Consider the following 16,932-nt stretch of genomic DNA (forward strand, 5'->3'; position numbering starts at 1 on the left):
GGGGGCGAGTCTATATAAGGCGGCGCCGGAGCCGGGCTCGGCTCAGTCGCGCCGAGGAGCGCGAAGGAAGAGCACCTGGGGAGGGGGAGAGGCGGCCGGACGTGGTCGCGCGCGGCGGGAAGGCTGTGGCGGAGGCGGCCGGAGCCCCTTCCTGTGGGCGGAGCCTTGTCAGCGTGGGCCGAGGTCTCTCCGCGAGCCGCGGCGGGCTCGGTCGGCGGGGCCGGTCGGGCTCGGGCCTGGCTGAAGCGGCGGACGGGGGGCGGGGCGCTGCCTGACTGACGGCCCGGCTGACGAGTGGCTGCGCGAGCGAGGCGGAGCGGCGCGCGCGTCACGTGACCCCCGCCGAAACCGCCGCGCGCCAGGATGCACGGGGGCGCGCCCTCCGGGGACAGCGCCTGCCCGCTGCGCACCATCAAGCGCGTGCAGTTCGGCATCCTGAGCCCGGACGAGATGGTGGGTGGCCCTGCAGAAGGGGGCAAGCGGGGGGCGGGTGGAGGGTGGCCAGTCTGAGGCCGGGGTGCATGGGCCATGGTCACCCCGGGTTCAAATCCCCTCCCGCCCGTGGCCAGTCGCACCTTCTCCGCCTGGCCCTATCCCGCAGGGTTGTTGTGAGGATAAAACAGCAGAGGAGGCTGGCCTAAGATGCTCGAGGTGCTTTGCCTGGCTCTGCCACCCAAATCCTGCTCTGTCCTTGCCTGTTGATCTTGTCGATGTGAAACTGACTTGAGCCCCGGCTATAAACCATGCGAATAAATTTCTCCTTGGGAACAATCCGTCTAGACCTCCTTGACCCTGGAGTGGTTTTTAAATACCTGCCAGGGCTTTGCAAGAGAACCTGAAGTCAGGCCATTTGGAGATTGCCATTGTACTTCTTTTCCTGCCAGTAGTCTTCCAATTTAAACAGTTGTGCAGTTGCTCGTATCATATCAAAGAGGCCTTGGAACTGTTGTTCAGCAAGGGTGGAGGAAATGGGCAAAGGGACCCAGCTGCATTTGTGTTGTGTCTTCATGGATCCAGGCCCCCCTCTCCCATATGGAGCTTGTGTTGAACTTGGAGATGTGATCAGAAGTGTTTTCCTCATTCTCTTTCTGGGGAGTATATCCCCCAATAGCACGCCTCAATGTTTGATGCCAGTGTTGTTCTGTGCAGAAACGGATGTCGGTGACCGAAGGAGGGATAAAATATCCTAAGACGACCGAAGGGGGCCGCCCCAAACTGGGGGGCTTGATGGACCCTCGCCAGGGTGTTATTGAAAGGACCGGACGCTGCCAGACGTGTGCAGGTGGGTGGCCTGGAAGCATGTCGAGGTGGGGGATCTCTGGCCTGGTTCCAGGGCCTGATGGTTCCTCCATCCTTTCTCCATGAACAGGCAACATGACCGAGTGCCCTGGCCATTTTGGGCACATCGAGCTGGCCAAGCCCGTCTTCCACGTGGGCTTCTTGGGCAAGACGATGAAGGTTCTGCGCTGCGTCTGCTTCTTCTGCTCCAAGCTGCTGGTTGACGCTGTGAGTAGCAGCCTTAGGCATTCTGCATCCGCCCTTCACTCCATCAGAGCCTTTATTATTCACTCTGACTGGCTGCTGCTCTCCAGCGTCTCGGGTAGAGGCCCTTCATGTCACCTTCTTACCTGGTCTCTTTTTAAGTTCTCAGTGATTAAACCAGGGACTTTCTGCATACCCAGCAGATGTTCTACCATGGAGATGCAGGCCTCCTTCGTGATATCTCCCCCACATACATACACACCAGGGGGTTCAAAGCTGCCTTATACTGACTCAGGTCTTTGGTCTGTCTACTGTTTGCTCTCACTGCCTGCAGCTCTCTCTCCAGGGTCTCAGGGACCGACCTATTCCACAGGGCTATTGTGGGGGAAAGCTGTAAAAGCAGTTTTTGAATCCCAGCAGGGGGGAGAAAAGCAGGGTATAAATCAGTAAATGTGCATTGTATGGTACTGAGAACATGTTGTAAGGCAAGTGGTGGGGCTGGGAGAGTTCAGGCTCTGACCTTAACCCCCCCCTTTCTCACAGGGCTCCTCTTTCCCCCCCTTCCTTTCTGCAGAATAATCCCAAGATCAAAGACATCCTGGCCAAGTCCAAAGGGCAGCCCAAAAAGCGCCTGACTCACGTCTATGACCTGTGCAAGGGCAAGAACATCTGCGAGGGGGGAGAGGAGATGGATAACAAGTTTGGGATGGAGCAGCCGGAAGCGGATGAGGACATCACCAAGGAGAAGGTCAGACATGCAAGGCTGATTGGGGAGCATTTCTGATTGATACATAATTGTAATTTGCAAAACAAAGCTGATAGTGCTTGGGTATCTAACGCAAAGCAAATCCATGAGATGTTGAATAAATTTTCTGGAGTGATTTTGTGTGCCACAGCATTGTTCTCCATCTCTGGGGCATTCTTAAAGCGTTCTTAAAGGTGGGAGCAGGTCTGTTATTGCTATTTAATACTTTTTACCTTTGTCATTATCTTTATTGGTGATGTTTGGAAGCACACATTAAGTGAATGTTCTTCCTGTAAGGGAGCGCTGTGTGCCTTTTTTCTTCGTATCTATTTTTATAGGTCCATTAGTTAGCAAATAATTCTTGCAACGTTACTTTAACGTGCAACCATCTAGTTTGTGTTTTTAGTAATGCAGAAAATGTGTGTTGACTGATCCCTTTGGGGTTTTCCGTAATATTTTAGTGAGCGATCTCAGAGTTAAGCCCCTCCCTGCGTGAATTCTTTTTCCAGGGTCACGGGGGCTGCGGGCGCTACCAGCCGCGGATCCGACGTTCGGGCTTGGAGCTCTACGCTGAGTGGAAGCACGTGAATGAGGACTCCCAGGAGAAGAAGATCCTGCTGAGCCCGGAGCGGGTCCATGAGATCTTCAAGCGCATCTCTAGCGAAGAGTGCTTCATCCTCGGCATGGACCCAAAATACGCCCGGCCTGAGTGGATGATTTGCACCGTGCTTCCGGTCCCGCCGCTCTCTGTCCGGCCTGCTGTTGTCATGCAGGGCTCTGCCAGGAACCAGGTAGGAGGCCGGGCTGGGCTTGCGAGGAGAAGGAGCCTGGCTCCCGTCCGTAGGCTAAGCAGGGTCGGCGTTTGTTAGTACCCTGATGAAGGCACCCGGGGAGTCCAGGGTCAGTCGGCTGCACATGGGGACAGCCTTTCCCACAAGGAAATTCAAATGAGGGTTCAGTTTCTAATAGCTGAAACTGACAAGCAAACTTCCTTGGTGGTTCTCAAGGCACAACTGCCGGGCTTCCAAGGCCAGAGACGACCAGAAGTGGTGGCCTTGGCCTGCCTCACGACAGCAGCCCTGGGCCTTGCTGGTGGTCTCCCAACTCCCAAGTACTCTGCAGGGCTGGCGCTGGGTGACTTTTGAGATGTAGGGAAATCTGGCTAGCCTGGGCCATCCAGGGTCAGGGGCAACTCTGTTTTCTGATTTTTCTTAGTTTTGATCTTCAAGCACGTCTGTGGTTTTAGCCCTGAGAGTGGTTTGACGGTTGCATGGCTGGGAATACCGGGCCGTAAATGACCCTCCCTCCCCAATCCCCTCAGGACGATTTGACTCACAAACTGGCTGACATTGTGAAAATCAACAACCAGCTGCGGAGGAACGAGCAGAACGGGGCGGCTGCTCATGTCATTGCGGAGGACGTGAAGCTGCTGCAGTTCCACGTGGCCACCATGGTGGACAACGAGCTGCCGGGGCTGCCTCGGGTAAGGGCTGCTGTCTCCTGGGCCCAAGGGTGCTGCCGCTAGCCCGAGGTCGCCCAGCAGGCTTCGAGTGGAGGAGCGGGGAATCAAATCCAGGTCTCCAGATTAGGGTCTGCTGTCCACACTGACTCTGTATTTACCTCTCGGCCTTGTAGGCGATGCAGAAGTCGGGGAGGCCCCTGAAGTCCCTGAAGCAGAGGCTGAAGGGGAAGGAGGGACGCGTACGAGGGAACCTGATGGGGAAGCGAGTGGATTTCTCTGCCCGGACAGTCATCACGCCAGATCCCAACCTGTCGATCGATCAGGTGGGCGTGCCCCGCTCTATCGCAGCCAACATGACGTTTGCTGAGATTGTGACGCCCTTCAACATTGACAGGTGAGGCATCTCTGCGACGGGTGGGAGCCTGGGGTAGGGCCCATCCCCGCCTGCAGGTCTGCTGATGCCGCTTGGTCCTTCTAGGCTGCAGGAGCTGGTGCGCAGAGGGAACAGCCAGTACCCGGGGGCAAAGTACATCATCCGGGACAACGGAGACCGGATCGACCTTCGCTTCCACCCCAAGACCAGCGACCTTCACCTTCAGATAGGCTACAAGGTCAGTGCAGGGCAGCGGCTTTTATTGGGCCCAAGGTGGGAATAGAGGGGGGTATCAGTGGGTGCCCAACCAGTGGAAGAATCGGGGAGCCCTTGGAGTGTTTTCTCAGCAGAAAGAAGCTTTTACTGAAGGTGGCAGAAAAGGGAAAGGCGGCCCTTGAAAACACGCTGCAAAAAAAAGTGCTATATCCTGGATGAGGGAAAGCACCAACCGCTTATTCATTTATTATTTCGATTTATATGCCGCCGCTTTTCCTAAGAACTCGTGGCGGTTCACATAATAAAATGTTAATAGCCAGGAAACTCATACGGTTGCATGGGTAAAATTTATGCACCAGGATGGATGTAAATCCAATTATTGCTTCCTATGATTTTCTTTGGGTAAATAGTTGTTGTACTTTAATTTCTCACATGAAACTGCCAATAAAATTTAAGAGCTACAGAGAAGCAGTTTCTTTCTCAGATACTCTTGCAGGTTTCCTTTCCAGTCGTGATTGGATTTGCTTGGATCCTAATTTCTCCCATGCCATTGCTCCTGTTTTCTAACAGTTTTTCAGTACCTGTATCAGTAGACGGGTATTTCCCCCATATCTGCCACTTGACAGCACTCGGAGGCAGCTGTGGCCTTTCTTTCCATTCCTGTGGCTCTGAGCAGCTTACACCAAATGGTTTGGCCAAATGTAAGGGATGGCTGGGTGTCCTTGTCTTGCTTTGCGCCTGTTTGTTCTCTATGCATTACCAATATTGGCCAGGACTGGATTTGAGTCAGTTTCAGCTACACGTGACAGAGGAGCCCTGTGTATTCCCTGCTCCCCCTCTGGATCTTTATCTGGCCTTCAAAGCAAACAGCCACGTTTGTCATCTTACAGGTGGAACGGCACATGTGCGATGGGGACATTGTCATTTTCAACCGGCAGCCCACCCTGCATAAGATGTCCATGATGGGGCACAGGGTCCGCATCCTGCCCTGGTCAACTTTCCGCCTCAATCTCAGGTGAAGCAAAGATGCCCTCTTCTGACCACCTTTTACACCATGTTTTGGGAGGAAGTGGCGAGGGGTCAGGGACTTCTCAAAGAAGAGCTTGGAATCTGAGACTGGGTGAATACCTAGAAGAACGATCCCTCCAGAACGATCTTCAAAGATCCCCAGTGGTAGAGACAAAAAGTATTTTCTGAATAAGCTGAATGGAAACTTGTGGGCAAAAGGCTAATGTCCAGTCTGGAGTTTGGCTAAATAGGGCCAGGATGCAGTGGACATCTCTGAGTCCCCTATTGGAGGGGTATGCTCTGATCCAAAGTACAGAGTTGAAAGGAATTCCCTAACTGGCTCTGCTGCGCATGATTCCATCGCAGAAGCATCTGCAGATGTGAATGCCGCATAGAATTTCTGTACAGCACACACGTGCGCAAGAACAATGTTTTCAGGGGTGGGGAATCAGTTCTGTATTGCATCTGCCTTGCCCCTTGTTAACTGGAGAGGCTGGACAATGAACCTGGGACTTCCTGTGTTTGCTCTACGAAGGTGTTTTGACGGTCCTCTTTCCTCCCAACAGCGTGACCACCCCTTACAACGCTGACTTTGACGGTGACGAGATGAACCTCCATCTCCCCCAGTCCCTGGAGACGCGAGCCGAGATCCAGGAGCTGGCCATGGTGCCTCGGATGATCGTCACTCCGCAGTCCAACAGGCCCGTCATGGGCATTGTGCAGGACACCCTGACGGCCGTCCGCAAGTTCACCAAGAGAGACGTCTTCCTGGAGAGGGTGAGGTGCTGGGGGGGTGCGCGGTCCTGCTTGCGGGGAGAGCCCAGCTTCCGGCCCCCGCTTTCCTCAGGAGAGTTGTGATGGGGAAGGGTTTTTCCCCATCTCCTTAATTTCCTCTCTTTTTTTATCGCTTTCTCACCAAGATGGCCAGGTGGCATTGCTTGTTTATTCATGTTGTTCAAAGTTACTGGGTTACTGGGACTACGTAGAGTAAGTTAGTGCAAGGCAGTGGAATGGGACATCCAATGAGGCATGATACACTGTCTTGTAAGCTGTGCAGAAAGCGAGTGATAAATGCGCCGCGGTTCAGGGTAGAATTGCACGCTGGTCCGAAACGGCAAAGCACTCGCAATTGGGTGTCTTTCCAGAATGTGACCCTTTGGGGCAGGCCAGGCTCTGTGCATTGCAGTATTAGTGTGCTAGTTTGGGGCAGTCTGGCAATTTTGAACTCTCGGGTGCGTGAAGGGGGGAGTTGTGTGCTCGGCTCTTTGCCCATCAGCCCTCCCTGTCCCTGCTTGGCTTCTCCAGGGGGAAGTGATGAACCTCCTGATGTTCCTTTCCACGTGGGATGGCAAAGTGCCTCAGCCAGCCATCCTGAAGCCCCGGCCCCTCTGGACCGGGAAGCAGATCTTCTCCCTGATCATTCCGGGGCACATCAACTGCATCCGGACGCACAGCACCCACCCGGACGACGAGGACAGCGGGCCTTACAAACACATCTCCCCCGGGGACACCAAGGTACAGGGTCGGGAGGCGGCTGGTGCCACCCTTTGCTCCTGTGTGGTGGCTGGTTTCTCCTCCTGGGTCCTTTTCTGGGCCATGAGGACAATAAGCCCCAGCGGATTTGGCTTCATGCCCCATCTCTGCGAGGCCTGTACCACGTGGCACGCAGCAGCCAGCCGTGGAGGGTTTTCCTCACAGGTCCGTACCAACCGTTGCCTTCTTCTGCAGGTCATCGTGGAAAACGGAGAGCTAATCATGGGGATCCTGTGCAAGAAGTCGCTGGGAACCTCTGCCGGCTCGCTGGTCCATATCTCCTACCTGGAGATGGGCCACGATATTACCCGCCTCTTCTACAGCAACATCCAGACGGTCATCAACAACTGGCTGCTGATTGAAGGTGAATTGGGCGGCCTTAAGGGGCAGCGGGTTGTGGCTTCTTCCAGAGGACCCTGGGAATTGTAGTCCCAGAATGCTGGAACAGAAGGGCATCCAATGAGACTGGTTTTGAAGCTTTGCTCCCTTTCCCAGGTCACACCATTGGCATCGGGGACTCCATTGCTGACGCAAAGACCTACCAGGACATTCAGAACACCATCAAGAAGGCCAAGCAGGATGTGATAGAGGCAAGGCGGAAAGGAGAGGGACCCAACCCAAGCAGGCCTTTGGGGGAGGGGGGGTTACTTGAGGAGAGGCAGATCACAGGGAGAGATCCCCCTGACTGTCCCATCAATCAAAGAGGCTTGTTTGGTGGGTACATGAGAGGGCAGCCCCACAATTACGGAACAGCTTCATCAAGGAGGTGTGGCCAGTCGATCTTGCTTAACACTTTGATTAGATTACTGCCATTCCGAAATTGGGATCTTGTTTCAAATCAACAAATAGTGGCAAGGAGGCCAGGACCTGTATTGTTGGTGGCTGCTGTGTGCCAGCTCTGCCTTTGTAGCTGTTGCAGAGGGGGGTGACCCAGGAGACACCCCCAGAGCCAGGTGTAAAATCAGCCAAGTTTGCCGGTGGGGTAGAGCATGACTGGTTGGGGAGAGGCAGGGTAGAAAGAGATGGGTTGGATGGAGGTTCTTTTGGTGAGGGAAAAGACTCTGCTCCCTCGGCTTGCTTTGGAAAGGGGCGCCAACCCTTAAGAGGTTTGGTTTCTCTTCTTCGCCGGCAGGTTATTGAAAAGGCCCACAACAACGAGCTGGAGCCGACGCCTGGAAACACGCTGCGGCAGACCTTTGAAAACCAGGTCAACCGCATCCTGAACGACGCCAGAGACAAGACGGGCTCTTCCGCCCAGAAGTCCCTCTCTGAGTACAACAACTTCAAGTCCATGGTGGTGTCAGGCGCCAAAGGGTCCAAGATTAACATCTCGCAGGTAGGCCTGGGCCCGCTCCCCGGGCCGACCGGACTCCTGGCGCAGGGCCCTTTAGGCGTGTGCCGATCCTACCTTTCCGCTTTGCTGCTCCTGCCTGTCACAGGTCATTGCCGTGGTGGGTCAGCAGAACGTTGAAGGGAAGCGCATCCCCTTTGGCTTCAAGCACCGGACGCTGCCCCACTTCATCAAGGATGATTACGGTCCAGAGAGCAGAGGCTTCGTGGAGAACTCCTACCTGGCCGGCCTGACCCCCACAGAGTTCTTCTTCCACGCCATGGGCGGCAGGGAGGGCTTGATCGACACAGCCGTCAAAACTGCAGAAACGGGTGATTTGACTGGCGAGGAGCACCGTGTGGGGATGTAGAGTCGGGTCGCTCCACCCTTCTTGAATTTTTGGGCTCCTTGGGAATGCTCACGCAGGCCGAGCCGGCCATGAAATGTCAGGGAAGGGGGCTGGGCATAGCATTTCAGGCAGACGCTCCGCTTGACGGAGTGCCTTTTCAAGTTTTAGAAATATTTGCTTGCAGCCAAACTCGATTCTGACTTACGGCTTTGAATGCATCGCTCCCCGCCAGGTTACATCCAGCGTCGGCTGATCAAGTCTATGGAATCGGTGATGGTGAAGTACGACGCCACCGTGCGCAACTCCATCAACCAGGTGGTGCAGCTGCGGTACGGCGAGGACGGTCTGGCGGGGGAGAGCGTGGAGTTCCAGAACCTGGCCACCCTCAAGCCTTCCAACAAGGCCTTTGAGAAGAAGTGAGTCCCGGGCAGAGCTGGGGGAGGAGGGGGGCCTGTGTTCAGGAGTCCTTCCTCCTCTGCTTTAGGACTCCAGGGCTGGAGAACAGGGGGCCCTCTAAGGGAGGAGAGTTTGGGCGGCCATAGCCTCCGACACCCGGCTCTGTCCTTGGCGCCCCCCAGGTTCAGGTTCGACTACACCAACGAGCGGGCCCTGCGGCGCACCCTGCAGGAGGAGATGGTGAAGGACATCCTCAGCAACGCCCACATCCAGAACGAGCTGGAGAGGGAGTTTGAGAAGATGAAGGAGGACCGGGAGGTGCTGAGGGTCATCTTCCCCACCGGAGACAGCAAGGTGAGCGAGGCCCGATGAGGGGAGCTGGGGGTGGGGGCTGAGACGGGGTCAGGAAGGGGCGGTGGATCTTAACTAGCGCCCCCCCCTTGCTGCTGCTGCACTGCACTGCACTGCACTGACCGCCCCCGCTTGACCCCACAGGTGGTTCTTCCCTGCAACTTGCTGCGCATGATCTGGAACGCCCAGAAAATCTTCCACATCAACACACGGCTGCCCTCCGACCTGCACCCCATTAAAGTGGTGGAGGGTGAGCGGCATGCTGGGAAAACCTGATGGGGGGGGTCAAACAGTAGGCTTTGAGGGCCTAATGCTGGGGGGGGGTCTTGGTGAGCTGCAGGGGCTAATTCTGTCCGAATGTGGCCCTGTGCCCCAGGATGTCCCGGTCCATCTTGTCATTGGCCTCTGTTGTCTTTCCTCCCTCTGGGCGCAGGGGTGAAAGAGCTGAGCAAGAAGCTGGTGATTGTCAACGGGGACGACCCGCTGAGCAAGCAGGCGCAGGAGAACGCCACGCTGCTCTTCAACATCCACCTGCGCTCCACGCTGTGCAGCCGGCGCATGATCGAGGAGTTCCGCCTGAGCGGGGAGGCCTTTGACTGGCTGCTGGGGGAGATCGAGTCCAAGTTCAACCAGGCCATTGTGAGTGGAGGGGAAGGGAGGCCCTGCTGCAGAGGAACAGAGCAGCTGCAGGGGGGCCAAAGGGACAGGAATGCTTCTGGCTGGGGGTGGTAGACTTTCAGGGGGGTTCTCCAGCTCCTCCCGAGATGAGCAGTTTGTGCAAAGTGAGCAGCAGGATAGGAAGTTGTTTCCAGGTGATCTGAGAAGGATTCTGTGCCATTATGAAAGGGGGACTGTGCCAGGAATTCCCTGGCTCTTCAGCAGAGGAGGCTCTCCTGTGGAAAGCAGGCAGCATATGTCTGGGGAGGGGGAAGCCCCTCTGGCTGAGCTGGTGGCCAGCCCTGGCCTCACAGCTCCTTCTGCATCCCCGCAGGCTCACCCAGGCGAGATGGTGGGGGCCCTGGCTGCGCAGTCCCTGGGCGAGCCCGCCACTCAGATGACCCTGAACACCTTCCATTACGCCGGTGTCTCGGCCAAGAACGTGACACTCGGTGTCCCTCGTCTCAAGGAGTTGATCAACATCTCCAAGAAGCCCAAGACTCCCTCGCTGACCGTCTTCCTCCTGGGCCAGTCAGCCCGCGATGCGGAGAGGGCCAAGGTAAGGGGGGGGGTAGCCGAGAGGGCCAAACACTGCAGGGCTGCTGGGGGGGGGGCTGGGAAGAGTGGTTGTGTGATACAGAAGGGGCAGGTGTAGAAACCTCTAGCTAGACATCTGAAGGAATTCAGCCTCATTCACTCCCATAGCATCCCCTCTTCTGGCAGCACACAGTCCCCCTCTGCCTTGTTGCCCGTCGCCTGTGGCTTGTCTTGCCAGAGTCCCCCAGACCCTTCTCTTGCGTGAAAGCTCTTTGTGTGGTTTTGACCTGATTCAAGTAGGGAGGCCAACGAGATTCTCAGGAGGTGAGCTTTCAAGACTTAAACCCCCCTTTTATGACAAAGTTCTGACCGTCATAAGCTTGGACCCCAAAAACCTTGTGGGCCTTTGAGGTGCTACAGGACTGGAATTGAGCTTTTCTCCTGCAGGGCCAGCACAGGGTACCCTTTGAAACTTACACTCCGTCAATTTCGGCATAATCTGTAGATGGTGTGAAACATACAAATGGGATTAACAAAAATCTGATTTGTATAAATGCTGTATCTGAGTGAGCAGTGACAGAAGCTCCTGCCCTTGCACAGAGTTTCCTGGGCTTTTCTGGTGCAACTGGACTTCTACTCTTTTTACTAGCATGAACGCAGTAAAAGGTGGCAGGTAGGGGCAGGCGCGAAAGGTTCTCTCTCACCTGCCTCCCCTCCCTGCTTGCAGGACATCCTTTGCCGCCTCGAACACACCACCCTTCGCAAAGTGACAGCCAACACGGCCATCTACTACGACCCCAACCCCCAGAACACGGTGGTGGCCGAGGACCAGGAGTGGGTGAACGTTTACTACGAGATGCCCGACTTCGACGTCACGCGCATCTCGCCCTGGCTGCTGCGGGTGGAGCTGGACCGCAAGCACATGACGGACCGCAAGCTCACCATGGAGCAGATCGCGGAGAAGATCAATGCCGGTGAGGGGGGGGCAGAGGCTGAAGGGCCGCTCTGGGTCGGCCTCGGGCCAACGGGAGAACGAAAACGGCGTGTGCTTTTTCGCCGCAGGCTTCGGGGACGATCTCAACTGCATTTTCAACGACGACAACGCTGAGAAGCTGGTGCTGCGGATTCGCATCATGAACAGTGACGAGAACAAGATGCAAGAGGTGGGTGGCGAGGAGCGGGTTGGGCACCCTGGGGGGGGGCTGTGCAGCTGGCCCTGTGGCTGGGCACCACAAGCTTCCCCCCGTCGTCCCTTGTGAGGAGACCTGGCCTGTGATGGGGAGCAGAGCTCGGGCAGGGGTCAGAAACCTCTCGAGTCCGTTCTGGGGGTGGAAAGGGCCACCCAGTGCCCCAAACTGCTCCTTGCCTCCAGGCACCAAAAGTTCCCTGAGAGCGCAGGAGGTAGACTTCCTGTCCTCAGTGGCTGGCTGGCCTTGTGTGAATTGGTGGGGTCCTTTTCGCAGCCCCCTCTGCGGCATCACTGCAGGCAGGGGCGATGGTCGGAATGGCCGTCCCCAGGTGGGCCACAAGGAGCAGAGAGGAACGGGCACGGCCCCCTCCCACTTGGAAAGCCAGGTGGCTGCGGTCTACGGGGAACAGGTTGGACTCTGTGGCACCTGGGCTGGGACTGAACCCTTCCTCCTTCCCTCCCCCTTTCCCTTTCCGTCTAGGAGGAAGAGGTGGTGGACAAGATGGACGATGATGTTTTCCTCCGTTGTATCGAATCCAACATGCTGACAGACATGACCCTTCAAGGCATTGAGCAGATCAGCAAGGTTGGGGCATCCTGGCCGGGCCTCTGAGCTCCCCCCCCAAGCCTGGGCCGTTGTCTCCTTCCAGGGTCACCCTTGACGCTCTGCCGCTTCTCTTCCTCCCCACCTGTTTTGTGTAGGTGTACATGCACCTGCCCCAGACGGACAACAAGAAGAAAATCATCATCACCGAGGACGGGGAGTTCAAGGCCTTGCAGGAGTGGATTTTGGAGACGGACGGCGTCAGCCTCATGCGGGTGCTGAGCGAGAAGGACGTGGACCCCGTGCGCACCACTTCCAACGACATTGTGGAGATCTTCACGGTGAGCACCTGCTGGGCGGAGCTGGGGCCCGGGGGTCGACACGACCCTGGAAGGGAAGGGCTGAGGGAGGGGGGTGGCCCTTGCCTGGTTAGAAAAAGGATTTCAGAAACGGACCGGCCCCTGGTGACCAGGCGGGACGGCTGAGCCTGCTTTGGGCAGGACCTGGACAAGAGCCAGGTGTGGGTGCGCAGCTTGAGGAGGTCTGGCTTTAAAAGACCAGGCGAGGCTGTCTCCTTGACTCTTAAAAGGAATGTTCTGGGCCAGACTCACACAGACTCTCGCGTGGCTCTGGAGTATGTCATGCTGGAGGTCCTCAACCTTTTTGGGATTCTGAAATATCATGGTGGGTGCAGGCACAAAATGGCTGCTGCTTGAGGCGGGGCCAACCGCAAAATGGTTGCTGCAGGAGGTGGAGTCACACAAAGGCAGGCCAGGTGCAGGGCAGAGGAGAAGTGCAGGAAGAGCAGTGAAAGGAAGGGATCAACGCTGTAGGCCTGCGGCCAATGAAGTGCTGCTGGGGGCCCACGGCCTCTCACTCTGAGGTGGGCATCCAGTGCCTTGGCACCGCTCCTCTCACCTCCTGGGGCCGATTTCTGCTGGCAGGTGCTTGGCATCGAGGCGGTGCGGAAGGCCCTGGAGAGGGAGCTGTACCACGTCATCTCCTTTGACGGCTCCTACGTCAACTACCGCCACTTGGCGCTGCTCTGTGACACCATGACGTGCCGCGGGCACTTGATGGCCATCACTCGCCACGGGGTCAACCGGCAGGACACGGGGCCACTCATGAAGTGCTCCTTTGAGGAGACGGTGAGCAGCAGCAGGGGGAGGGAGGCTGGGTGCCCGCCTGGCGGGCCGGGGCGGAGGGGCGAGGGGCAGGGCAGGGCAGGGAGTGACCTTGGGTGCCTGCTGCAGGTGGACGTCTTGATGGAAGCAGCCGTGCACGGCGAAAGCGACCCCATGAAGGGTGTGTCGGAGAACATCATGCTGGGCCAGCTCGCCCCTGCGGGCACCGGCTGCTTCGACCTCCTCCTGGACGCAGAGAAGTGCAAATACGGCATGGAGATCCCCACCAACATCCCGGGCCTGGGCGTGGGCGGACGTAAGTGCCAGGCTGCGGGCAGGGCGGAGAATCCTGGCCGTGGAGGGCAGTGGGAGCGGACCGGGGCCTGCTGTTGTGGCAACACGTGCCGGGAGGGGGTGGGAATCCCTTACCTGCTGCTGCTCCCCTTTCTTGGAGGGACCAAGCAAGAACGCACAGCGATTCCTCCCTTGCTTCAGGACTGTCTTGGGGGGAAGGGGCAGCAGGGGCTTGTGTGATGGGCGTCCCACCTGGGAGTAGCTGAAAGTCCGTTCCAGCTTCTGGATGAAGGAGAAATGTGGGATGATGTGGAGGCTGATATAGTGGGAGGGGAACCCAGGAAGGGTTCTGTGAAGCTGGGGGGATAAATCTGGGGGGAAGGAAGCAAGGGGTCCTCCTTGCGGGAAGGCAGGGCTCTTACCCACACGATGGGGTCTCTCACGTTGTTCTCTTAACACTTTAACATCCCTCACAGCCACTGGCATGTTCTTTGGGTCGGCTCCCAGCCCCATGGGTGGAATGTCGCCTGCCATGACTCCGTGGAACCAAGGGGCCACCCCAGCATATGTGGCCTGGTCCCCGAGTATTGGTAGGTATCCTGGAGTGCCCTGTTGGGGGGCTTGTTTTGCTTAAGACTTTATGACGCACCGCGTTTTGTATCAGAAGGTGGTGTATCTTCATTCTCTCTCTCACTCACACACACAAATGGCTTTATCTCTTGTCTCCTAACTTGGATGGGCCTCGTGTCCGGTTTTAACTCCCTGCTTTTTCGTACACAGGCAGTGGGATGACTCCCGGAGCTGCTGGCTTCTCTCCCAGCGCCGCCTCAGACGCTAGTGGCTTCAGTCCAGGCTATTCTCCAGCCTGGTCTCCCACCCCGGGCTCTCCCGGCTCTCCTGGGCCTTCCAGCCCATACATCCCTTCACCAGGTGAGCAGTGACATTGATGCCCCTTCATGCACCCCTTGGGCCTCAAAAGATGGGAGGGTGAGCTAACTGCTGTTTCTCCTCCTCTCCTCTAGGTGGAGCCATGTCTCCCAGCTATTCCCCAACCTCTCCTGCTTATGAACCCCGGTCCCCTGGAGGGTACACACCACAAAGTCCCAGCTACAGCCCTACATCTCCTTCGTACAGCCCAACATCTCCTTCATATTCTCCCACCAGCCCAAATTACAGCCCAACCAGCCCCAGCTACAGCCCAACGTCACCTAGTTATTCTCCCACTAGCCCCAGTTACAGCCCAACGTCACCTAGCTACAGTCCTACCAGTCCCAGCTACAGCCCAACATCGCCTAGTTACTCTCCCACAAGCCCCAGCTACAGCCCCACATCGCCCAGCTACAGCCCAACCAGCCCCAGTTACAGCCCAACGTCACCGAGCTACAGCCCCACCAGCCCCAGTTACAGCCCAACGTCACCTAGCTATAGCCCCACCAGCCCCAGTTATAGTCCAACGTCACCCAGCTACAGCCCAACGTCGCCCAGCTACAGCCCCACCAGCCCCAACTACAGCCCAACATCTCCAAATTACACCCCGACCTCTCCCAGCTACAGCCCAACATCTCCGAGCTACAGCCCGACGTCTCCCAATTACACACCCACTTCTCCAAACTACAGCCCAACTTCCCCTAGCTATTCCCCTACCAGCCCCTCCTACAGCCCCACCTCCCCAAGCTATTCTCCTTCCAGCCCCCGTTACACCCCGCAGTCCCCAACCTACACCCCCTCGTCACCCAGCTACAGCCCCAGCTCCCCCAGCTACAGCCCAACCAGCCCCAAGTACACCCCAACCAGCCCATCTTACAGCCCCAGCTCCCCAGAATACACCCCAACATCGCCCAAGTACAGCCCAACCAGCCCCAAGTACAGCCCGACCTCGCCCAAGTACAGCCCGACCTCACCCACGTACAGCCCCACCACGCCCAAGTACAGCCCAACCAGCCCAACCTACTCGCCAACATCGCCCGTCTACACGCCGACCTCTCCAAAGTACAGCCCCACGAGCCCCACTTACTCCCCGACGTCCCCCAAGTACAGCCCGACCTCACCCACCTACTCTCCAACGTCCCCCAAAGGCTCTACGTACTCCCCGACTTCCCCTGGCTACAGCCCTACTTCTCCGACCTACAGCCTCACCAGCCCGGCCATCAGTCCAGATGACAGCGATGAAGACAACTGAGATCAGCCAGGGCGTCATCTCCCTTCTAGCCATCTCTGGGAATCAGTGGCAGGCGGGGGGGAAGGGGGTATCCTGTTACATGCAGAGATATTCCCCCCCCCCCTTCTGTGTTATTATTTTTCCCTCAACTAAGGAGTTTTAAGCTCCTCATGCTGCCACTTTCGGCATTTTTAACTTTCAGAAATCTCTTGTAAATAATAATCTCTCAGACTACCTAATAAAGCTACACACGCACCCTGCGGGGTGGGGCACCGCAAAGCAAGGCGTGTTCCCTGTTGCCAGCAGGACGAAGAAGCTGAGCGCTCCTCTTTCTGAGGCAGAGCAAAATATCTGGCAGCCCAAAGGTCTTGTGCGGTTTTGGTGCCCCCCCCCCCCTTTCCAGCTGCAGATATACCAATGCTTCTCTACATGTCCGCCAGGAATTATTTATGTTGAAAAATTTTAAAAAGTTTCTTGAATTTAGATGCTTTCTGTGGGGTGTTTTTTTTTTCTTTTCCCCTTTTCAGTCTGGGAATAAAAAAAGCGCCTGATAACTGTTTTTAACTCTTAAAAACTTTTTGTGAAGTTGGCAGTTTTCATTTTCCTGCAAAGCATGTTAAAAGTTGAATCATTTCCTGGGTCCCTTTCGGTTCCCTTTTTGTTTTGTTTTTTGGGGGGGGCACAGTCTGACAATTCTTTCAGAACCACTTTGTGCTGAGGGCGAGTGACTCGAGAGGCCGGCCGTGATTCTTGTGTTGGCTTAGAGGACTATTTAAAACTGTCATTTTGTTAGATGTTTGGAATTCTCTCTTTCCAGCAGCGTAAAACCTGTACCTTTCAGGAACAAAAAAATAAAAATAAAAAACTTTTTACTAACGTTGACTGTATTTATTACAGAACTCCCTTTAACATTTTGAGCGTGTTGTTTTTCTGCCCTTTCCAGTCCTTAAAGTAGCTTGCAATAGAACGTTTAAAAAGTGACATCAAGAAATTAGTTTCAGAGGGTGGTGGTGTGAAACATCTGGTCTTGGCACAGAGTTTGAGCCCAGGGGCACCTTCCAACTAAGCGTAATCCTGGTGTAAGCCTCTGCATGTGCACACACTTCAAATGCCAATAAAGTTCAGTTCTAGATATAAGCAAGACCCTTCCTCAGAAACATTGAAACATCTCAAGTGTTACATAT

The 16,932-nt window shown here is 56.1% G+C and overlaps 1 protein-coding gene across 1 annotated transcript; it reads left to right on the top strand.

Annotated features, from left to right (window-relative positions):
- The first annotated feature begins 37 nt into the window (after positions 1-37).
- On the top strand, positions 38-16,624 carry POLR2A (RNA polymerase II subunit A). Its single transcript, XM_077314833.1, has 29 exons — positions 38-453; positions 1,150-1,282; positions 1,370-1,506; positions 2,057-2,230; positions 2,737-3,018; positions 3,549-3,710; positions 3,863-4,083; positions 4,168-4,300; positions 5,169-5,293; positions 5,853-6,063; positions 6,592-6,801; positions 7,015-7,183; positions 7,315-7,409; positions 7,952-8,155; positions 8,259-8,481; positions 8,731-8,914; positions 9,077-9,248; positions 9,390-9,495; positions 9,679-9,884; positions 10,237-10,461; positions 11,167-11,413; positions 11,502-11,602; positions 12,110-12,214; positions 12,331-12,513; positions 13,117-13,320; positions 13,426-13,612; positions 14,067-14,180; positions 14,371-14,520; positions 14,613-16,624. Exons 1-29 carry the CDS (start codon positions 364-366, stop codon positions 15,767-15,769), a joined length of 5,910 nt encoding a protein of 1,969 aa, XP_077170948.1. The 5' UTR covers positions 38-363; the 3' UTR covers positions 15,770-16,624.
- The last annotated feature ends 308 nt before the right edge of the window (positions 16,625-16,932 follow it).

This window comes from Paroedura picta, chromosome 16 (assembly GCF_049243985.1).
Source record: "Paroedura picta isolate Pp20150507F chromosome 16, Ppicta_v3.0, whole genome shotgun sequence".
Lineage (NCBI taxonomy): Eukaryota > Metazoa > Chordata > Lepidosauria > Squamata > Gekkonidae > Paroedura > Paroedura picta.

Coding starts and splice junctions, on each gene's coding strand:
- POLR2A (XM_077314833.1), top strand. CDS start 364: ATGCACGGGGGCGCGCCCTCCGGGGACAGCGCCTGCCCGCTGCGCACC. Junction 2,231..2,736: donor AGGACATCACCAAGGAGAAG/GTCAGACATGCA, acceptor TTCTTTTTCCAG/GGTCACGGGGGCTGCGGGCG. Junction 11,603..12,109: donor ACGAGAACAAGATGCAAGAG/GTGGGTGGCGAG, acceptor CTTTCCGTCTAG/GAGGAAGAGGTGGTGGACAA.